Below are 24,755 nucleotides of genomic sequence, written 5' to 3'. Positions count from 1 at the left end.
ACTGTTTGATTGCATTGTCTTGTATGCTGTTAATTAAAACATAGAAAAGATTAAAGTGCTAAATGGAAAAAGATCAAAAGGTACTGAAAGAATTGCAACAAAGGTTGAAATGAACAACATTAAAAATGTACCAAATATTGATCAGAAATCGATATCATTTAAAGTCAGTCTGAATGGCAACAAGCTATGTAAAATCTGGAGTTCTGCATCAATAGTAAAATTTAAAAAAAAACTTTACAATGTTTCAAATGTTACAGTCCAGCTAGCTAGATAGATTGATTTTTTAATTTTCACCTGAAATTGTCTTTGAAAACGCATGTTTCAGTGTTGAATGACTGAAAACAAAATGAACAGGTAAAATGATATCAAGACTGACACTTTTCTGCTGTTGGAGAAGAAGCTGGCATTAACTGACTTGCTTGCCCTTTAATATGAGCGTACATACATTTAATGAGCAGGATTTGCAAGAAAGTTGTCTTCTTGTTAAATTGCTCTGTATTAATCCACTTATTGGGGATCAGTGGGTGACTTATTGTTTTCCCCCTGTTATTAATAAGAAAAACATCATCAAATGAGAAAAACTATGCCCCAATACATGTACATGTATATATACATTTTTGTACTTGTATAAATAAAAAGTTATATACTCGTATATATATATCTATTAGATTTTTACTTTCAAAATTTTGGGAGATGGGACCTTGGAGGGGTGTCATCCCACATTCCGGACAAAATAAAGTATTCTTTCCCAGATCCCTAAAATTAATTATTAATTCCTGAGTCCCGATAGGTGTAAATCCCGAATTCCCACGATAACAAAGACCCAATCCTGAATTCCCGCAAAAATAAAGGCCCATTACCCATGTCCCGAAAAAGGTCTTTTCACCTCTCAACTTGATTTTAAATACATGTACATGTACATGTACATGTACACGTATGTATTAACACAGTCTATTGGACCAATAAGGTCAGTTATAAGTTTAAACAATATTGATTTAAATTAATCATACTTAACAATTTAAAATAAATTCATAAAATAAATATTTATGATTCAGAAACAAGCTAAGTTACTTTTACAAAGCTTGATAAAAACATTCTAGACTGAAAAACAATGAATACATGTAAAGAACATGTGTATTTGTATTATGGCACCAAACAGTCTTAAATTTCTAGCACCTCATCTATTTCTTCTATCTAATAATAATTTAAGGTCTCTCAAACAATATATTACATCACATTTAATGCCTGGATTGACACAGTGAGATCATTACCATAAACCAATTAGTGTAATTGCAGTAATGATAAACACCCTATAGGAGAAACTTGCAGGGAATCACTATAAACCCAATCTAGAGATCAATGGTTTTATATCCCCTATCATGTAAATATTGACACAAGACAATTGACTTGTATTTCTAAATATTGACATTTCTGCCTGCTTATTATACCATAATTCTATAATTTATTGGTCTGTGGAAAGATAGACCTTGATCAAGTGCAATTTATTTGAAAAATTGTTAAAAATCCTGTTTAAAAAAATATTTTCACTTCCTCTTGCCAACCAACTCCTGTGGATTCATTTATTTTTGTGGACCTGTACCAATTTAGGTGGATTGAAGAAAATTTAAATTTTTCGTGGATATTTGATTTTTTGGTTTTGCTAAAGTCCATACAAGTATTTACATTGTAGGAAATTTTCACTTTGTTGCACATATATACAATGTATAAATTTGTGGTTCACGTTTACCCATAAAATCCACAAAAATTGGTATCCTATGAATATTAATGAATCCACAGTACCGGTACCAGATTTTTTAAAGCTTGGGTAAACTTATATTTTTCCAGGCAAATGAATTTTATAAAAGTGTCAATTTGTCAAAATTAAAGAAGACTTAAAACTGTCTACAGTCCATCCTCAAGGCACTTTATATCAATTAGCAATGAAACACCAGTGAACTGCAATATTATTGATTGATTGATTGTTGGTTGCTTAACATCCAGTGGCAAATATTTCATGCATATTCAGGACGAGAACAAATTTACAATAAATACAATAGGTAGGTTCTGTAATAGGGGCGTCCGGGATTAAGGTCGGAGAAATTTAGAGTGCCACGGGAAATGAGGGAATATTGGATAGGGACAGAAATTAAGCCTTGCAACAGGTCACCTACGGACCCCTCAAAAACTGCAATATTATGTTCATTTACAAATGTTAAGTAAACACAAAGAACAAATCAAGGAAATGTGGTATGATTGCCAATGAGACACCTATTCACCAGATACCAAATGATGAAGATGATAGCAAATATAGTTTACCGTACAGCCTTTTCAAAGGGCAAAGCTCATTCCGCATAGAAGCTATAAAAGGCCAGACCTAATAAAATGTGAAATAATTCTGATTCACTTAAAATTCTTTTTCGACAATTACAGTAAATGGTACTTATAGCCTGTGTTTCTCTCTGAATTCCTAAAATGTGTTACTGTGCATGTTCTATATCTGAAAATGGTCCTTCATCAGACATCTGACGGAGAGTAAGCGCTATAAGAGCATTAATGAAAAAGAAATCACAGTCAAGAGTATGGTTTCTACTGATCTCTTTGGCAAAAAATAAAATGAGAATGTGTCCATGGGACACAGATGATGCCCCCACTTGCTAATAACATTATAAAAGGGCATAACTCGAGAACGGTAAACGTGAGGCCAACCAATTTTGAATAATCATTGTGTATAAGTTTCATAACATTTGGTTGAGGCAAACTCAAGTTAGAGTTCTAATAGAAAGCAATTTTAGGATGTAAGATCAAGGGTATGTAACACTTAACATGCTTAATGCCCCCTGCAGTGTAGGCAGGGGCATAAAAAATCCCTGTCCAGTTTTAAGCAAAGAATAATCTAAATTTACACATTAGAATATTTTGGAACTACACTTCACTTCACTTCAGTATTTAAATGTCTCTATAAATATAGTACTGGTAATTTGTAGCCGCAATGTTAAAATTGTTATTTCCATGCATTATAAGTCATATAACCTATAAAAATCATAAATTCCCCTTTCTCTTCATTGGGCCATGTCATTTTAGCCCCTGAAGGAACAGTAGAAATTTCTAAATTGTTATTGGCCCAATCATTGCTAATCAAACTCTGTTTATTACCTTAAATCACCCTTTAGGAAAATAATACAGATGAAACTAGAATCTGAATCATATATATTTAGTTATGTTTTGTGAATAAAAAAAGATTAAGGTTCATAATCTGTCCTCCCAATCACTGGTTACTAAACTTTTGCTGTTTTCTATCAAATAAAACCATGTTATACCTTTAACTTCATTTGTACTACTCTGTTTACAATAATCTTTAAGCATGTTAAGTGAGAAATACAAGATGTACTTCTTATAAAACTCAATCAATTGAAACTTGATTAGTCTCTCTGGCACCAACTGCAAAATCGTCTTTTATCAAAGCTTGATTTTCTATCAATTATTCATATCTCACAAACATGGAATTACGCTGTAGAATCTCTTTACTATTAAGGCATGTTAAAATGACATTCTTTCCAATAAGACTTGCTTGCAATGAAGTACAAAATAATCATGTCTCATGAGAGAATTTTAAATACATTTTCTTGTATACTAAATTACATTGTACAGGTCTAAGAGGTTCTCATTTGGGAGATTTTGTGTTTAGAGCCCCAAATTTGAAATATTACATACACGTATACAAATACAATGCATGGTAAATATGTATGCATTGCCAATCACATTCAAATATGCACACATCTAGAGCTTTAAACAGATACATGTAGCAGCATGGTGCTATAGGAATAGATTTGATATATATTTTAACATGACTACTTAATCACCTGACTGTATTGTTTAATATGCACGGTCCCCTTTCACCAATTTTAGAAATTTAGGGTACAAGTATGGGGTATTCAGGTAAAGTTGACGGAAAAAGCATGAACACTCAATTTCTGTTTAATAAAATCAAGAAAATTGGGTTGGCAAATGAATCCTCAAACTGAGAAATCAAGAAAACCTACCCCATACCTGTCACCTAGTCTTTATCTTCCTCCTCTAGCAGGAGATTAGCTTTCAAAGCAGAATTAATTTGCACCCTTAACCCTTACACACAGAGCACTCTTAGTAAGTTACAGTATACAGTGTTTGTACATAAACGTAAAACCTCTTGATGAAACAAGAAAGACCTAAAACGTTGTGTTCAGTGATAAAATTCATCATATACTTAGCATTAATATGATAGTTTTTGCATATGTGTAACAAGCGGAATTAAACTAAATTCACACCCAGGCTGATAACCCATATCAGCCCTATGTGACACCATGTGGTCAGGCTGATATGGGGTTACCAGCCTGGGTGCATTTTTTGACCACCAAAATGCACAGGACTGACATAATTTTGTATTTTGCAACAGCAGATTTATTCAAGGAAAATAGATTTCGAGATCTCTGGATATGGGGGTATAGGGATGATACATGTACCTGGGGCCGGCATGGAAATGGCATGTATTAATCTATATTTCTCACTCTTACATACAACTATATAAGTACATGGACATTGTCTATTTTTAGAGAGATTTTTAGCTATGACATTTTATCAATTATCAAACATTGTACACCTGGATGTCTACTAACATAAAATGATTTGTTTGCCTTTTAAAGTAGCAATTTACGGTGATTTATAGCACGACCTTACCGTCATCAAGTTTTAAATTAGTTTTTTCGAGACTTTCAAACTTCTTTTCCAAATCATAATTAACCAACGACTCCTTATGTTGACGTACTATTTTTCATTCTTGAAAGTTAAATAATTTGATAATACTATCAAATTTAAAGTTATGTATGTCTTCTTTAAGAAATCTTTACATGAAATTTAAAACAAACCTTTCAAATATCTTTCTGAAGTTCGACAACACAATAACAAAAAGTTTAACCTAATCACACAGCGTATCCAAACTTGTAGAAAAAATCCTTTGCTTCTTCTGCGATAAAGTTATGAAATATGATTCTAATACACAATAAAACTCCAATTTACGACTCTTAATGAACTAAAAACGGTTAAAATTCCAATGTGAAGCCTTTCTTTACCCGTACGCCATGTTGGTTTCTTTCACAATGAAAACGACTGGGTGAAAGGTTAGATCAGCCATATAAGGAACTCATTTGCATACACAGATGTCGCTTTTTTGCGCACCTGTTTAAAAACTTTAAAAGAAAACTGATGTCATATGACAATACAATTTTATGCAATCTTTTATATTTATTTCAAATGCACAATTATGATTATGAGTGTTGATATGATTGATTTCTCTTTTTATCTCTGTAGTACAAATATTTTGTTATAATGACGAGGGTCTGGATGGGGTTTACAGAATAGAATATAATGGGAAAAAAATAATTAATGAATAGAGAAAAATAAGCCAAAAAAATTAAGAATATAGAGAATAATGGAGTGTAAAAGTCTAAAGAAAAACTGTGGAAAATAAATGAATAGGGTAATACAATACAGAATATCATCATGTATACTCTCATCGAAAAACTTATTGATACTTTAGTCTTAGATATATACTGTACATGATTTATGTACTAAATGTTATTGGTTTTGAATTAGTTCTCTCAGATCTGTACTTTGTGTTTTTAGTGTTTTGTTGGATTTTTTGCGTGTTTTGTATCGATTCAATCTGATGAGTTAAGACCTTTCTAACTGATTTTTATAATTTGTTCTTATATTGTGCTATTACATCACATTCCCAGTTAGGGGAGGGTTGGGCCCCCGCAAACATGTTTAACCCCGCTACATTCTGTGCCTGTCCCAAGTCAGGGGCTTGTTATTTAGTGGTTGTCGTTTGTTGCTGTATATGATATTTGTTTTTTCGGTTATTGTTTTGTACATAAATCAGGTCGTTATTTATTTTTTTTACATGTGTCATTTTAAGGCATATAGCTTAGGAGGAGTCTGGCGAACCTAAGAATTTCAGCATATCGTTTGCAAATAAAAACTGGCAGATTCCAAGGTATTTCTCCCCACCTAAGATGTTTTGTACATTGTGGCTCAGGTGATATAGAGGATGAAATTCACCTTATCCTTTACTGCACAAAATTTCACGCGTAGCTACACAATTTGTTAAATCTATATCTTAGTTATCGCAATAATTTTGCAAAAAATTCCTCCTGAAAATTCTTTTGGATAATGACCTGTGAGGACATATCCATATTAAAACATTTGAGGAACTTTATTACATATTTACTGTAGATGTTTTAATGCTTTTTATTTAATAACTAAAACAAATTTATGATGTGCTGTTATACCACTGTCCCAGGTTAGGGAGAGGGTTGAGCGCTCACAAACATGTTTAACCCCGCCACATTGTGTATGTGCCTATCCCAAGTCAGGAGCCTTTAGTTCAGTGGTTGTCGTTGGTTCATATCTGTCATATTTGTTTTTCGTTATTTGTTTTATTATTATAATTATATATATATAGGCCGTTAGTTTTCTCATTTGAATTGTTTCATATTTTTCATGTCGGGGCCTTTTATAGCCGACTATAAGGTATGGGTTTTTCTCATCGTTGAAGGCCGTACGGTTGCCTATAATTGCTTACATCCACTTTATTTGAACTTTGGTGGATAGTTGTCTCATTGGCAATCATACCTCATCTCCTTATTTTTATATTGTTAAATTCATATTTTTTTAACTGCCTGCTTGGCTGGCTTAGTCCCGGGGGAATCATATCCATACGATTCTTAAGCACCGTCCTACCAGTTAAGCAATCAAATAATATATATATACATATATAATTCGCCTAAACAACAGCCCAACAATGTTAGATCTGTAAATTTGCGGAAGCAATTTTTTTGTTCTTCCCTGGCCGGGATTCTAACTCATGCTACTGATATATCGTGGCACCAAATCGCCTTGCAGTGGCGGATCCAGAAATTTTCATAAGTGGGGCCCACTGACTGCCTTAAAGGGGGCCCGCTCCGGTCATGCTTCAGTGATTCCCTATATAATCAACCAAATTTTTCCCAGAAAAGGGGGGGGGGGGCGGGCCCTCTGGGCCCCCCTCTAAATCCGCCTCTGCCTTGCAATATGCCCGACGCTCTAGGCCACTTGACCACCTAGGCTCTATAAAAATAAAGCTTTCGGTGGCCGGGTGTTACCTTTCCTCGTCAGTTTTTATCTAGCGTCGTAACACAGTACATGATATATAAGGCATGAAGATGTTACAGATCAGCTGAATTATCTATTGAAAAGGATCATACAAATTAATGTAAGATGCAGTCACAGAAATAATTAGCTGGTTTAGAAACGGGGAAATTCGTATGAATCTTAAGCGCCGTCCCCTGGTGTCTCTTTCAGCTAAGCAATCAATTTACCAAAATGTTTGTCTACCCACGTGTCGTACTGCCACAAACATTATTACTGCAGAGTACTAAACATTTAAAATCATCTTATATTGTTTTTGTTGTTACCACATCGGTATTATACATTGTATTCTTGTACTGTATACTGTTGGTACAACCGAATTTTGATTGTATCTTTGTCATCACCCACTGTGGGACTGTAACTGGAATATACACATACTAGTATTGCAATGTGTTGTATTGTATAGCTTTGCTATGCGGTATTGGTTTTGCTCATTGTCGAAGGCCATACGTTGCCTTATGGTTGCTAACTTCTACGTCGTTTGATCTAAGGCGGAGAGTTGTCTCGTTGACAATCATACCATCTTATCTTTATATTAAACCATATTAACCATTCAAATCAAACTTTAATTTTGAACCATACTTCTTGAAATATACAAGATGGATTTTGCTATAACTATTATGACCTAATAACTAAATCTAATACTGACCAAAGAACCATGAATTTAGGACAAGGTCAGAGTAACCCTGTCAGACGGGTGCTAATTCTACTATACATTGAATGAAGTCATTTATCCGCAAAAACAGACTGTATCACGAAAACTTTGGCAATGAACCACGAATTGAAATCAAAGTCAAGTGAACCCTGTTTTACGGACATGTGTACATTACGATAAATCTGTACACCAAATATACACAATGTATTAACATCACTAGGTCTCGAATTCTGTGCATTTCGTTTCGGGCGAAACGAAAACCCTATATAGATAAAAACAAAACCGAAACAAGCAAAAAACAAGGAATGAGCTGTCAAAATGACAGCAAACTGGGTTTTCTGTATTTTAAAAGGCGCTTTTAGGCTTTTTGTGACCTGCAACGTTATATGCCTATTTTCAAATCTATGAAGGACCATAACTCCTTAATAACAAGATGAAAATCGTCATTATCGAACTTGATCACTATTTTATCATCTGGAACAGCAAAATATTTTTTCTATCATTGGTTGAAGGGTTCATAATTAAGTAATTGCACGGAAACGTGCCATTTTTCAATTTATCAAGAACCATAACTCCTAAACGGCAAAAGTGAAAATCATCAATATCGAACTTGACCTCCATTTTTTCATCAGTAACACCATATTAAAATTTTAAAAGCATTGGTTGAATCGTTCGTAAAATGTCATAAAAGAAAACTATTGACGAGGTACCTGACTATAGCATGTATAGTGACACGTACATGAATATATGGCGGAATTTCACACCACAACATCCCCCTTCTTTTAAATCTCGACCAGTGGGCTTACAAAAAGTATACATAAAATGACATTCAATAACTGGTATACACATGCACCAGGGTTATTGAAATTTTCCTATTTTTAACCCATGACATCATTGATGCATTTTTTTCTGTATTAGATAGAAATGTAGACATCTCTTACATCAATTGTGTCAAACATGGTTCGATTTCCTATAACCTTAGTAAAAGTAAACATATAAAGTAAATACTTATTACCAAAAACATCGGAGCTTAGTTGACTGATGGACAAGCTTACATACGTATCAACCTCTGCAGAAGGAAGATAAGCTGTTATAGCTATTTCTGAACTATGGTAATGAAAGAAATCAGTTCCCAGAGTTGTGCGTGTGTGTATATGTCAGAAGTCTGTTTATTTTAAAGAGAGAGAGAGAGAGAGAGAGAGAGAGAGAGAGAGAGATATTTTAAAACACAGTAATCACTGTAAAAGTTAATTGTTACAATTTTGCATTTTGTTTAAAGAATTATTAATTTCAACACTGCATGCAGGTAGGAACATACGACACATGAAATGGAATTATGAACCAACATAAATGTGCGAATCCTCGAAGGAATACGCGTGTTGCTTGCTGTTTCAAAGTATTGATTTGGATACTCGCATAGCCCCCTGGAAAACACAATACATAATGCATCACCCAAGCACTTATCTTTATTGCATTCAAATTAAAGCTTAAAGACATCAAGTCTACTAAACATATAGTAAAGATGGTGTGCCTGATTGGTAATATTTCATTAAACAGTTAACGAGATGAATTGTTGACATAGCTAACGTATTATCAAGTAATACTGCGTGTCAAATGAGCCGAATATATTGATAACCTTTTACTCGAACGTGCTAATGCGCGTGCCGTTCTCTCATCATAGTTTTATCTCCAGGCTGATCGACTCCAGTAAGCAGAATAAAAACTAGTTTTGATTTCAATTACAATTTCATTCTCATGATAGCGATAACTATGTGAATCATCAATCTGTAAACCTGCTACGAAGATAAATGCAGTTTTAGTCTATTTGATAATTACCGTTGTGAAATAATAACCAACCTATATAGTGTTATATCTTTGCTTTAACAATATATGAAAATCTGTACTCAATAAATGTGTGATGAGGGAAAACAGGTGTAATATATACCAAGGGACAATCTAGTAAGCTTTGAAACGTGTGAACTGGGCGGAGGGCAAAGGGTGGATATATTTCTTGCAAATAAGGGAGCTACCATTTGATTTTTATGGGGGGGCTAGGATGAAAAATTTTGTCCTGCATTTTTTTTAAATTGTAATCTCTGTCCTGCCTTTTTATTTTTCACTCTGTTCGGTCCTGCCTTTTTTTTAAAGTTTATCCTGACTTTTTTACCTAAATTGTCATCCTGACTTTTTTATTTTGCAAGTGTCTCACTCATCCTGCCTTTTTTTTTACTCAAAACTCCTGTCCTGCCTATTTTTTTCAAATTTCATCCTAGCCCCCCCCCCCCCCCCCCCCCCCCCATAAAAATCAAATGGTAGCTCCCTAAGCGATTTAAGTACATATGACATGAACACTGTTATATCTAATTTAAGGCTTCCTTACGAAGATGTGCATGACATATACCTGTTTGGTTTCCCAATATCAAAATATGAACTTTGCAATTTGAATACTTATAAGGGAGTTTATCACTACAAATACCTTACGTTACAATTAAGTTTAACACATCGGGTGACCTTTTGTTGATGTGCCTTTTTTTGTTTTTAAATATCTTTAATTAAAGTTTTGATATATTGCTTTTTTTACAGAAGTTTCCTATATATTTAGCATTACGTAGACTATCTTTTTCCAGTCATGAAGTTTGTAAATGCATTTTGTGCAACGGTTTACACTAGAATGAAGTTGTGTATACGATAATCTAAGATTTCCAGTTGACAAATATTGGGGTCACCTTTTTTTTCTTCAAAACTTCATTATATATTGAGACCATTTCATCAAAAAAATATTCAAATATTTGAAACTATTGATTTTAGTAGAATTACGAAATTTTCTATCATATTCTTAGTAGAAGTAGCCATGTGGATTGGTAACCAGAAATCGCTGTTAAGTTGTAAGATGACACCGTACTAGAAAACCGATTTCAACACTTCAGCATAATTAACAACTAGACCCTAATGCTATATTTGTAGTAAAGAGGTCATATCAGCAGGCAGTTGGGAATAACAAAAATATTTAAACTAGTCACCCAAAGACGATTGTGGGCAAATTTAGAAAAAAAGAAATACGACGACGACAAACGATGTCAGCATAAGCAAAGTGATAATACAGGGGCGGATCCAGCCATTTTCAAAGGGGGGGGGGGGGTCCAACCATATGTCCCCCATTCAAATGCATTGATCGTCCACAAAAAAAAGGGGGTTCCAACCCCCGGAACCCCACCCTCCCCTCACCCCTAGATCCGCCACTGCAATGTCTCATGTTGCTCTTACGACAGAGTGAGATAAAAAGGCAATGGCTAAAGGGTAAATCAAATTTATCATAAGACGTGAATAGAATTGTCACCAACCGTTAACCGATCATGATGTGCGCGGGAAAAGCACGTGCTTTGTTATGCTCACCTTTGAATATGCGAAAATTGTTTGAATTTCAGTTGCATGAAATGTTATGTATGACTAAGTTGTCTTTTGTCTTTATTAATAAAAGTTATTATATATCTTCAGTCGATTCCGTTATGTCTTCCATGTTTTGACTAGATATTTCACTCAAGCAGAATCGCATTTGGCAATGACGGTTAAATATCGATAGGGACCAATAATGAAATCATAAATTGATGAATTGGTTAAATATGTTTTACCACATTTTTTTGTACTTAGAAGTCAGCTTGAAATATGATTAACACTAAGTTCTGTAAAAAAATGTTTACCATTTCCGGCGCAATATTTTTTTTTTATAAAAAAAATGAGGAGATGTAGTATGATTGCCAATGAGACAACTATCCATCAGAGATAAAATGAAGTGGTAGTTTGCATATATAGCCACCGTACGGCATTCAACAACGAGAATCACCCATACCGTATAGTCGGCTAAAGAAAGGCCCCGACATGAAAAATGTGAAACAGTTCTAACGAGAAAACAAAAGGCCTAATTTATAACAAAACAATTTACGAGAAACAAATACGACAGACATGAACCAACAACAACCACTGAACTGCTGTCTCCTGACTTAGGATAGACACATTAAGAATGGTTTTATTCACCATCCAACATTTTCTTTCCTGTAACATATCTCGCCTGTTCCTCTTATTCAAAGCTTTTTAAACACAAAATTTGGTTGAATGTACTAAATAAAACAAATGACTATTTAAGTAAAATGTTGAAGGACAATCAAACTTTATTATTTCGTTACATATAAAATATATCTAAGAAGGCACAAGAAGTACGCACTATAAAGACCACACACACATTTAGACAAGTTTCGTATTGGTAAAAAGCTTTTGTTAGTATGTCGGTGGGTGACTTGTGTGACTAGTTAAACGATTTGTTTGAATATAAACAAATAGATAAAAGATATACTGAACATAACATACGTTTTGACTTTCAATAGCCTAAATTGTGACCGAGGTAAGAAATGTTGTTTCAATTGCAAATTTTTGCCGTGCATACAGTCTTGTCATTATTTATGTACGCGTAAAGAGCGACAACTCTTTCTTTTTTACTCCTGTGAAAAAATGAAATGTAGGAAATCTGCCTGCAACTCGTAGAACAACATGCTACTTAAGAGCAGATGATAACTCATACTATATAAGTAAGTGGTATTCTTCGGACAAGAATCTTGGATTTTATTATATGTGTGCACGGTATTGTAATTTGCATGAATGCAAGAAATATGTATGGTTTTTGGTGGGGTTCGTGTTGCTCAGTCTTTAGTTTTTTATGTTATGTTTTGTGTACTTTTGTTTGTCTGTTGGTCTTTTTCTATTTTAGCCATGGAGTTGTCAGTTTATTTTCGACTTATGAGTTTGAATGCCCCTGTGGTATCTTTCGCCTCTCTTTTAGAGAAAGATTTGTTAAATATTCCGGGGAGTGCAGAATCCACAGACTCAAGACTAATTGTGGTAATAACTGAATAAACGGAATATAAAATACTGTTAGTCTAGTTTTCAACGTGGGTAATACGAGGGCCCGGATGAGGTTTACAGAATAGAGAATAAATGGCAAAACGTGCAGAATAAAGGGTAAAAAAGGGAAGTATAGAGAACAATTGGGTGCTGAAATATTAAGAACAAGGAATATAAATGGAAAACGTTAAAAAAAAAGAAACGAAGGACCCCCATATAGGTCCTCTAATATAGGTGGAGTTCAATGCTCATTGAACAAAAATGAATGTGATGACTTCGTAGACTATTTTGTAGTAGTTAAAAAGCATTTGATTTTTCAAACTTCACCTTGGCATGAGGCTGCATCGTCCATCAAAACGAGAAAAAAAACCGTACCAACTATAAGCTGGCAAATCTAACGCAAACCCGTGCATATATATAGACATTTTTGAGTTTTTATGGAAAAACTTTATTCTGGAGGAATTTATAAGACGAGAGAATTTTAACTGTACTTAATTTCACAGTATAATAGGGCGATTTGGTTCAATTTGCAGTTTGAATGAATTTATTTAATCTGACCAACAGGTGAAATTTTGCTCCGAAATTTTTGAAGTATAAAGCAACTATAGTGTAATCAAAATATTCGATTTTCTGTTCCATGAGAATTTTGAATAAATCAAATATTTATTTTCGTGGAAACTAATTTCAAATATGCCTGGCTTGGATAAGATGACTTTAATGTTTATGATGATGATGATGATGAATGATGGATAGCTGTTTAACGTATAGCAGTAAATCAAGATGCATATTCAGGACGGGGACATGTTAATTTGTTAATGTATTATGAATATTAACCCTGCTTTGTACTAGACCGACATACTAAGCCGGATTTTTAATGTGCTAGTTCACAAGGTAACATGCAAGAAGATTGAATTTATAAATAAATGGTCTTAAACATTGATTTAATTGCATCTGTCATATCGGGGCCTTTTATAGCTGACTATGCGGTATGGCTTTACTCATTGCTGAAGCCGTACGGTGACCTATAGTTGTTAAATTCTGTGTCAGTTGGTCTCTTGTGGAGAGTTGTCTATTGGCAATCATACCACATCTTCTTATTTTTATAATTGTAACTCTAGAACGGTAAAAGTGACGCTACCTCAATTCAAACTTGATCTGTGTTTTGTGGTAATAAGTATTGTGTATAAGTTTTATAACATTTTGTTGAAGCAAACTAAAGTTAGAGAACGGAAACCAATTTCGGAACGTACGGATGTACGGACGTACGGACTGTCGAACAGACGAACAAGGGTAAAACGTAATGCCCCCTCCGCTACGGCGGGGGGATAATACCGCTGTTGGTCGAAATTCCGTTAAATGAGTACTTACTGTTATTTCCAGAGTATTGAAATAATGTAGACCATTACACTATATTCAGAAGCAGCTATTTAGTCTGTTATGTATTTCAGAGAGAAAATATTTTTCCTGCATATATGATTTTTTTTCTAGCTCTCTTTAAACTAAAATTGCAAGCTACCTAAAATGAGCAAGTGTCTCATAAGAGCCTGAAAAGCTGATCATTTTACAGTTTCGACCCATCTTTTATTGTTATCGAAAAATTTCAGATGTAGCTTTTGAAAAGTAATGTTTTGTTCTTTTTTGTTCAGAATATTGTTTTCTGATGGCTATTTTACCTATACATTATGTTACAATCCTATGAACTCCATTGGAACTGTTATAGGAAATTTATTCTCAAGTGGCATGGTATGTAATACAAATTTGACAAAAGATGAATAAATGCTTCAGAAATTATATTCACTGCATTGGAAATAGCCAAACAATTTTGGAAATTTAACAAGTTTTTAGAACAATATATCATTATTTAGCTTGGTTGAAAGTTTTACTGTCCATATTTTGTGTCAATGAATAAAAAAATGATAAACAATAATCATAGTCAATAAACATCAACACTTGCATTTTGGTATAAATAATTCTTTTTTTAAATCTTAATGTAGAACAATAAGTTTACAAGGTAGATTATAAAATAAGAATAGACAGTAATGTCCCCTTAAACAATAAAAATTCTAAAAAATCATTTAAAGAACCCCAGAAAACATGTTGGGTTTGAAATATAATTAGTATAATAAGATGAACATACCAGGGTTTTTCTATAACACATGCAATAATTGTACAACTAATACAAATAATGAGGAAAAATAGGCCCAATTGTTATTCATTGTCTGTGAAACCAAGTGTCATTAATTTAGATTAGAACAGAGTAGAGAATATGCATGCTCTAAAGTGATAATAAAATTAATCTGATAAACACTTTTAAATCTTGTACTTCTTTTAGTACCTCAACATTTCTAGGGTGTGTTAATGTGGCAATAACACTGCCCTTCACTTTGATTACAGTTTTATTTTGATTCTAAAGTTATGCAACAGAGATAGAAAAAAATATTTATTGCTCAGAGAAGTTTCATGTTTTATAAACAGTTTTATTTTTTTTACATAAATATCACAAGATATCAATTTTGCTTGTTTATACTGTTAAAGCCCTCGAAAGTAATACCTCATTAAAATGCTAAGATTTGGTTTGGTGTGTAAAGATGTGTCTCAAATGATTAAAATGCCATATGGATGGAATAAATAATTCTGTATGAAACTGAAATATATCACAAAATGTTTTCAAAATGATTTGTATAACAAAACTGATGGTCAAAGAAAACAGCAGTAACCGATTTGTTCTACCTTTTTTTTCAGAAAAAAACCAAATACTAGAATTTCCATGTATACTTAACCAATCTAATTAAAAATGTGGTGTCGACAAGATAATAGCCATCCGACAGTCTTAAAAGTTATTCCCTTGAAACAGTCATTTTGAAAAGCTATGGAGGTCGGATCAAAGCATTTTTCTATGATTCAATATCAATTCAACATCACATTTGGAAAACTATACAGTAACTATAAAGGATAAATTTACAAAATAAATACGGAATGGAAACTTTTTTGTCTATTTTTTCCACTTTGGTTGTGTTTTACACTGAATGGTTTTGTTTCTTCAATGGAAACACTGGATAATCAGCAATTACGTAATATAATCAGCTCACACTTATAAAAAAAAGATACATCTGAAATGTCTCAACAGCTAGTTTCACAGCCTTAAACATTCAAAACAAAAAATAAACTTAAACAACACATTAAAACCACCTATTGTACATCCACTGTTGATCTGATACAATTTAATCTCACAAACACATTTTTTTTTATCCAGAAACAAAACAACTGAAACATGTTCATTGATTTACCTTTTTCAAAATAAAAACTTGTTACTAGTCGTTACATTCCTTCCTTGTATGATTTGTCACCTCCGTTAGAGAGTTGATAGTCTTTTGAAACCAAGTGTTATTAGAAGATTGTAATTCAGTTATAGTAGAATTTAACTGATGTGTTAAGTCTTGTGATTTACATTCACTTTCTACCAAAGCTAGCTTTGTTTGAGCTAGTTCGAGCTGTAGCTCATTTGTCTGTGCCTGGAGGTCTAAATATTGACTGTTCAGAGAATGAGAATCAACCTTTTGTCCAGGAAGCTCTATCTTTTCGTCATCTTTAAACATCTTTGAACAATTGTCACATGACCTTACTTGTCCCTAAAATAATATATAAAGAGGCTAACATGAAGAAATAAATCATGAAATTTCTTATACTTCAGATTATATTAAAACATTTCAAACTAAAACTGTTGTCATTGCTACTTTGCTACATTGCTACATTGCTACATTGCTACAGAGAGCTATAATGTTTTAGTAAAATAGAATAAACGAGTTTTTCAAAATTTTGCTCAAAATACTAGCATATGAAGAAGCTTCTGTAGAAGTTTTATAAAATTCTGCGAATGTTTGACAAGTCATCAATATCTTTAAAAACTTTAATCAAAAACTGAAACTAAATGTTGCAATGCAGACGACGATGGATCACTATGTCTAGTTTTCACCTCAACTTTTGTTTCAGAGACAAAAATGTATAATCTGGAAGTAAACAGGACAGGTAATAATAATGAATACCTCTAAAAATTTCCTTTCCATGAAAATACTATGATTCATTGGATACAAATTTTTGCATGATGTATTCCATTGATATTAATATATAAACAAACATTAAATGCTCAGCGAGGCGTAGCTTGATAAAAGATGTGGCAAGTATGAACACTACATTAAAACTTGATACAGCTCTGAATTTGGATAGTGATTAAAGTTTTTGACACAGCATTGGTTTCTGACACAGAATGAATGTGGTAAAAAAAGTGAAAAAAATGTGAAGTGGGACTTTTACCTATTATGGTCCAGGGTTTCCGCTGGCGGTCGCCATTTTCGCATTTTGCGAAAAATAATAATTGTGGCGATTAAAATTCATCATTTGCGAAAGAATTTGGCGAAAGAAATATGAATAACGATTTAATTTCATCCATCTTGTTTATTTATTTTTACCTGATCAGACAATACTCGGAATTCACCTTGAAGTCGTTAAGATTTTGACAGAAAAGCAATAATCAGCTGATTGCATTTTGAAGCTGTAGGCAACAAAGGACTAATTAATAAAGGTGTTGATTGTATTGTTTGGCAAAATGATATGGTAAAATAGCGTCCGTAACATGTCACATAAAGGATTTATTAACCACTTTGTGACGCACGTGTTTGAAGCCAACTTTTGATGTCTCCTCTCCTTCTTTTAACGATGGGCCGGATAGGAAAACTGTTGTTATGACCAAAAATGTTCAAAAGCAAGAAAAATCTCCGACTTAAAACTTTATCCTTTGACTTTGATATAGATTATTGATTTGAAAGGGTACTTTTAAGTCATTTTGGCGACGCACGTGTTTCAAGCATATAGTTTTACGTCTCAACTTTTTCATTTACGATGGTCCAGAAAAGAAAACTGTCTTTATGAAGAAATATATTCAACACTTTGGTAACAACCCCTCAAATAAGGGGTAACCCTTCAATGAGGGATCAATTTCAAGTGAAAAAAAAATTATTTTGTTGTAAAAACCACTTCTTAGTACAAAAGGCAACATATTTATATTATTTGGACACCTCTTTTAGAAAAGTTGATCCAAATACAATTAACAATGATGAATTTTCCCCCTTTTAAGTTAAAAAAGCAAAGTTTTTCTTTTAAAAGTAAAAGTTTATTGTTAATTCATTACAATATAGACTAAAAAATAAGTTTACGAGAATTATCATAGACAACAATGGGGCAAACTCATCTTTTTTTTGTTGCGGGGGGGGGGGGGGGGGGGTTAGAAAGAAGGAAAATGTTAGTGAGGCGAGAGTTTTTTTTTTTGCTCCGTGTTGAAGGTCTCACTGTGACTTTGAAATGAAGAACAGCAATAAAAGTTTTTTTTTTCCTTTTATTTTTCTTTGTTTTTGCCGTGCATGAACTGATTTTGTGTCATGGATGGATACCCCATTTTTATTATACACAGTTAGATTTAGCATATCAAACTACACCAACAATTTAATTAATTTATTTGTTAATGGACAATATTAGCTAAGTTTTAAAAGGGGTTGGCTTCTTCAAAACAAATATGTGTATATAGCATTCTGAAAATTAATTTATACAGAATAACAAACAAACCTACTACGAAGTTCTTCATTTCTTCAAAATATTTACAAAGAAAATGAAGATACAATTTCCAAAATATCCTTTATCATTAATACAATGTCGTTAAAAAATTTGTAAAACTTTTCTTTAATTATTTTTTCAAAATATCTAATAATGAACAGTAAATTTCAAACAGTATCAATAATTTTTTCTCTAAATTAGACCTTATTGATAAATATTCCGTATCAACTTCACAAATAATACATGATCGTCTTGAAGTATAGATTTTTTGTACTGACGCTGTTTATCATCTTAATAACGTGTTAAAGTGTTCTTTTATTTGTATTATTAATATTACTTTTAATGTTTGGTCTGTTTTTGGTGATATACACATTTGACGTGGCTCTGTACTTATGCACCCCGTCATTGTGTTGTTTGTATTATTTTTCATTTTTACTTTTGTGCTTTGTCCGTGTGACTTTTTATGTTTCTTTGATACATATGAACTGTCTCTGTACTTTAAACATCCCTTATTGTGTTATTGTTCTATTATAATTTTTGCATACTTTGAACGACAAAATAATCTTATATCTCTACCTGTGTGACGTTTACAATCTGACGTCAAACACGCGATTCTACGCCAGAGTTAATGTTAAAATTACGATTCGATCCCAGTGCTTGAAATCCCTCGATCCTTTATGGGTTGATTTGGCATACATAAATAAAATACAAAAATAAGTGAGCAATGAACGAGGTTGTTAAATGTGATATATGCTTTTTTGTGCTTCTTTGTTAACTATTTGTTTGTTTTTGTTGTGATTAAAATTGTGACACGGTGTTGACTGCTGTACCCCTATTTTGACATTTTTACCTATTATGTCTGTTTGTTTTATTCACGCATCGCTGTCAATATAATGGAATTTGATGCGACTGTCATACAAGTGAGAGGTTTAGCGCTATAAAACCAGGCTCAATCCACCATTTTCTTTATAAGAAAATGCCTGTACCAAGTCAGGAATATGACAGTTGTTGTCCATTCGTTTGATGTGTTTGTGCTTTTGATTTTGCCATTTGATTAGGGACTTTCCGTTTTGAATTTTCCTCGGAGTTCAGTATTTTTGTGATTTAACTTTCTTGTATAGTATGCTGACAATTCATTGGTTTTAAAAATCCTGGTTAGAGACTGATATATAATGACATTATAACTATGAACCTTAATTCTTCCTATCTCTTCTTTATTGGCTGTTTGTTGTTTTACGAGTCTTTCACTTAACTGAGAACAAATCTGAAAAAAAACCAAATTGAAATTTAGTCAATAAATCAATATTGTTAGAAGAGTTAAAGACTGGCAAGAAGTTTATATGAATACATATAAATTCATAAAGAATGAGGTTGATTTTCTTTCCAAAATCACACTCTTAAGTAAGATTTTTTTTTCACCAAATAGTATATTGATATTAGGTTATTTGTGCAAAGACTTCTTCCATCCCGTATGTGTCCACTTTTTTTTTTACAAAAGCTACTTTATGTTAACTCTGTGATATGTTTCTTTAGTTTTGCATCTAAAAAAAAACAGTTCTGCGACCAATTATTTTTGTTGCCTGTGTTAATTTAAGGGCATGTTGCCATTTTTTTTTCTGTAGTTATTATTTTATGTTGACAATATTGTAATATTGTTGTTATATTTATGAGGAATTCACCTTTGCCAACTATTAATTACCTGTTTATACTCCGCAATTATAACAGCATCTCTTACACCGTCAGTATAACATTTTTCCAGTTCTCTTTTACACATTTTTCTACCTAAAATCACAATGTTTCTGAAATAGTTTTATCAGTTGAACGACACACGCCTGGGTTTGACAGGTACAGGTCAAAATATCGACACAAAAAGTACCCGTATGTAAAAGGTTCGCGCCCATAAACAGCGCCACCTATATTTTTATCATCGTCGTCTTTTAAAACGAAGTCCGGTTCATTAGGAAATAAAAACATTTAATTGACTAAAAAATAGAATAGTGAGTGTAGTAAACAAATTTATCGATATATTTTCAAATGACTGGTTATGCATAATATGCTGGCAATGTGCGCAATGTGCTTTAATCCAAAATTGAAAATCAGTTTGTTGCCTATGTAATAATGGCGGTTTCCAATGTTTAAATTTCTCCATCAAAACAAAAGCTGACACAATTGCGTGTCCGGCCATGAATATGCAAATTATTGATATTTTTTGGTAGCTTATACAATGACATTTACTGTTATATAAGTGGCTTTACTTTACCGTCCATCGTTACAAAAGTAGAATGTGTTTGATGTGTACATCTCCGTTATGTTGTGTACTAGTATTCATTTTTTACGGTAAAATCAATGTTATCTTCATTATATTTCCATGCATACACAAGTAATAACAACCAATACAGTTTTTGTAAAACGTATTAAGTATACAGACTTGTTTATTTGATTGGCTCAGCAAAAATTCGTGTAAATGAAGCTGGTGGGTCGTTTTACTATTCAAACACAGCAAACAAACACGTGGTCGTTAATTGATGTTTGTTTACTTAAAATGCACGTTGTTGTCCCTGCATACTTAGCAATAACCACTATTTTAGTATTATTGTTTAACAGTAAATATAGTATCAGTATTTACAGATGGTATTTTATGGCTTTCAAGAGTTATATAATACACCTTGCCCAAAAAATAGGTCTACCTAGGTCCCTTTAAAAAATTGAGGCTATAATGACGTAAATTTACCATGTTCACATTACAGCTGCATTTTTTGCATTTAATATATTTTATATATGTATATAGAGAACAATGGTGTAGATTTACATGGGTTCAATTCCCACCCTAGGAATTACTTTTAATCAAGGAAACAGGTATGACAATGGACAATTACAAACATAATGACACCATTTATACAACCAAATGTTATTGTTGTTGATATATAAATGTAAACTGAAATCTTTAGATGACTTGTAAATCATTGCAGAATTTTTTTTTCAAATGTTTGAATGTCTCTTAATCATCTACTTCAAATAACCCATACTTAAATAAGGAGATGTGGTTTGATTGCCACCGAGACAACTATCCACCAGAGTTCAAATAATGTGGCTGTTAGCAGTTATAAGTCACAGACATAAGCAATGAACAAAACAGTACATTTGTTTTAGGCAGCATAGGAAAAAGAGGAGTTGTAGGTTGTTGGCTTTCCAGGGGGTGACTTACAAGGGATGCTCTAGACTCAGAAATATAAAAAAATAGGTACAGAACTTAGACGCTGGACTTTATATAAAGTGCCCCCTTACTTCACCTTAGAGGAGTTGCTCTATGCTTAGAAAAGAAAGATGTTGGGGACTTAGCCGAAGCGAGCAGAATTTTGAGACATAGGAACAACAGAGTAGATGCGGGGACACTAGGCCAATCCCCCCGCTTTGTATGGTGTCACTATGTTTGTAATTATCCACTGTCATACCTGTTTAGTATTAACACTTTATTTGATTAAGTTCCCTGATTTAAAGTATAAATGTACTGATTGATTCCAGATTAATATTTTGCGGCTATTAAAAATGAACTGTAAATTCAAAAAATATTAATGGTTTTTGTTAATACGAATAATAACTTATTAAGTATTGCAATAGTACAAACATTCTGAAATCTGATACAAATGTATCTACATGCAACTTTTTCTTAAATGGTAAAAATCTAGTTTTGTTGTGGACCTAAAAATAATATTTTAGTAAAAATTGTCAGAATTTTCAAATTTAATACTGTTCAAAAATCATATTGAGGTTTTTATGTAATGCAAGTAATGCTACTTGATGATTATCGTAACAATAATAACTCGCATTCTGATATCTGATACAATATAGATTTTTTGAAATTGCAATAATCAATCTTGCACTTTTTTTAAATTCTTCAAAAATCGTTATAACAAATGCACGCAATAATTTCTGATATCACTTTTGTATTGATCAAAATTCAATTAACAATTTAAAGGCAGTGACGGATTAGGGTGTGTGTGTGTGTGTATAGAGAGCATACCCCTCCCCCTTGATTGGAAAATATATAATTGTTTGCATGAATTCGACGATATTTGTTCTTTTATATGAAATATCCAAATCTCCCTCCCCTGTTCAAAAATCCTGGATCAGGTGAAAGGTTCTTGATTTCCTCTGAATTTTCTATTGTTACAACAGGCAAAAGGCTACCAAAACTTTAAATACGTACATTGCTCGGCAAGCCTCGCATCTAGAAAATTCAAATGTCTCGAGGAGAGATATGTTGTTTCACAACTGATGCTGTGTTACATGTAGAATGTATAATATATCTATGTTTTTTTTCAATCTAAATAACTTTTTTAAATCTTATTACTGATGCAAAGTTTTTTTTTTGCACCAGAGTAAAAGCTTTATATTTTAGATACTTTTTTTAATATAAATTAATTAAATTGAAGACTAAATTTAGTGTTAATATTAATTTTTTTTTCAAACAAGCTACATATACAAACACTGAGTTAATTTTCATATGCTTTCTAAGAATATTTATACAAAGAAAGTGGAACAACGACTTGTATCATTCCATCTATCAAAAGGGTGTTTGAGAGTAGAAAACAATTTATAAGTTCCAAGTTTCAGAGGAAAGAAAGCCATCAATAATTTTCTTCATATGATGGGAAGTTTCAAGATCGGTAATTACTTGACAAAATGCCATATTCAACCATTCAATGACTATTTTATTTTGGTATCAAATGTGAAGGAACATGAAATATTAAATACTTATTTAAGAAAGTGTTGAAATATAACTACAATCATTACATTTACTCAAATTTCTGTTTTGAACAATTTTCTCGTTGCGTGTACGGAGTCATCTCCCTTTGATCATAACTTCGCCACGAATAAGCTGACACAATTGTGTGTCCGGTAAATTCAGGGTCAATTATAACTTAAATATTATCCAAAAAAATGGTTTTATTTCATATTCTATACCCCTCCATATGTTACCATACATATTTAAGAAATAATTTGGGATTTTCCGTGGACCTTTGAAAATTTTTCTCACTCGTCATTTAAGAATACTTCAACAACACTTGTATATAAAAAAAAAATATAAAAAATAATGAAGCTTATTCACTCAAGATTTGAACAATGTAAGTTTATATATGAACAAGTAATAATAAGACGAAACGAGTTAAAAAAAAACACGAGGCATGCACGTTTACAAAAAACCAAAACTCTGACCTTTTGTCACGTGACCAATGTCTTGACCTAAGAAGCCATTAAATCGTTTGCCACCCAACTGTAATATATTTTTCTCATGCTGGAGTAAATGAGACCTTAAATTGTCTTCAAATCATTCAGTAATTTTAGTTATTATATTTGCTTCATGTTTCAAATTTTTCTTAATTTCAATTTGGAATTTAGACTTTTAAATTTTCAATCGTCGTTAACTGTTCTCCATAAAATCTATTAAAACTGATGTAAATTAAAAAAAAAAAATACATCATAATCTGCGCTTCCTTGTTCATGTTTTCCCTTACATTTTTTTTAAAACTGCCTTGATGATCTAGTTGTTAAATACCTGTGATGTTAGAGGTCATTGTTAGAATACTCGTTTGGTCAAACCAGTTGTGAGGTTTTCAGTTTGATAAATGACTAGATTGCAACACAGACTAGTATTTGCTTCTTTTCAATAAAACTTGTAGCATTTACGAGAAGGCAAATATTTATCAGTTTAAGTCAGAATAAATTTTCCATGAGGTGGAGATATGTGCTGACTGAGACGAGCATGCTTCCATGTAAAAACTCTCGCTAAATGGTTCAGTTTAGATTAAACCATTGTGGTGACGTCAGCCTATTCATTTACCGTGGATTCTTTTTCTAGAATCAACGCTTCCTAAATCTGCCACTGAAATGGACTCACCAAATTATATTCAATTGTTTCCTTTGTGCGTCTATTTTCATTAAGTTTGAATTGGCTAATTTACTGATTTCTGTTCACTAATGGAATTAATTTAAAAACTTACCTTTAATTTTTGTAATTTGTATATGCCTTCACTGGGAATCGAACCCTTCATTGAAATCTGTTATGAATGACTGACATCAACACATCGACGAAACCTCTCGGCTACCAATGGGTTACAACTTAGATGTCTATTATATATATATAAATGAACATCGATCACACAGGGGTTGTACCTTTATATATTCACAATGGGCAGTCGTATAGTATAAGTTGGTAGCCGCGAGGTTAACATGCTTAAAATCAACGAGTTAAAAGATAGGGATTTGTCGGTTTAGGTTCGAATCCCTGTATTATCTCTGTTGTCCCAATTCTGTTTTTTTTTCTAATTTTGCATGTTATAGTGGACATTTTGTTTTAATAATAGCGAGTTTTACCGTT

At 32.6% G+C, this 24,755-nt stretch overlaps 2 protein-coding genes across 9 annotated transcripts in view; both read right to left on the bottom strand.

The window, feature by feature from the left end:
• LOC127721682 (neogenin-like) overlaps positions 1–24,755 on the bottom strand; it is a 193,164-nt gene that overhangs the window by 89,360 nt on the left and 79,049 nt on the right. For 7 of the 8 annotated variants that reach the window (XM_052228476.1, XM_052228478.1, XM_052228482.1 and 4 more), the window contains exon 1: positions 4,902–5,121. The exons of the other annotated variant lie outside the window; for it this stretch is intronic. The gene's annotated coding sequence lies outside the window, so the exon portion shown is untranslated. Of the gene's footprint in view, positions 1–4,901; positions 5,122–24,755 lie in introns of those variants that run through there. 8 annotated transcript variants of the gene reach the window in all.
• Positions 15,200–24,755, bottom strand: part of LOC127722390 (uncharacterized) — a 30,545-nt gene continuing 20,989 nt past the window's right edge. Inside the window, exons 8-11 of the mRNA XM_052229264.1 lie at positions 23,594–23,672; positions 20,076–20,158; positions 19,569–19,640; positions 15,200–16,401 (exon numbers count right to left, since the gene is read on the bottom strand). Coding sequence (XP_052085224.1) covers positions 16,084–16,401; positions 19,569–19,640; positions 20,076–20,158; positions 23,594–23,672 — 552 coding nt within the window. The 3' untranslated portion in view covers positions 15,200–16,083. The remainder of the gene's footprint in view (positions 16,402–19,568; positions 19,641–20,075; positions 20,159–23,593; positions 23,673–24,755) is intronic.

This window comes from Mytilus californianus, unplaced genomic scaffold (genome assembly GCF_021869535.1).
Source record: "Mytilus californianus isolate M0D057914Y unplaced genomic scaffold, xbMytCali1.0.p SCAF_12, whole genome shotgun sequence".
Classification (NCBI taxonomy): Eukaryota; Metazoa; Mollusca; class Bivalvia; order Mytilida; family Mytilidae; genus Mytilus; species Mytilus californianus.
This window is presented reverse-complemented; position numbering and strand designations above follow the sequence as displayed.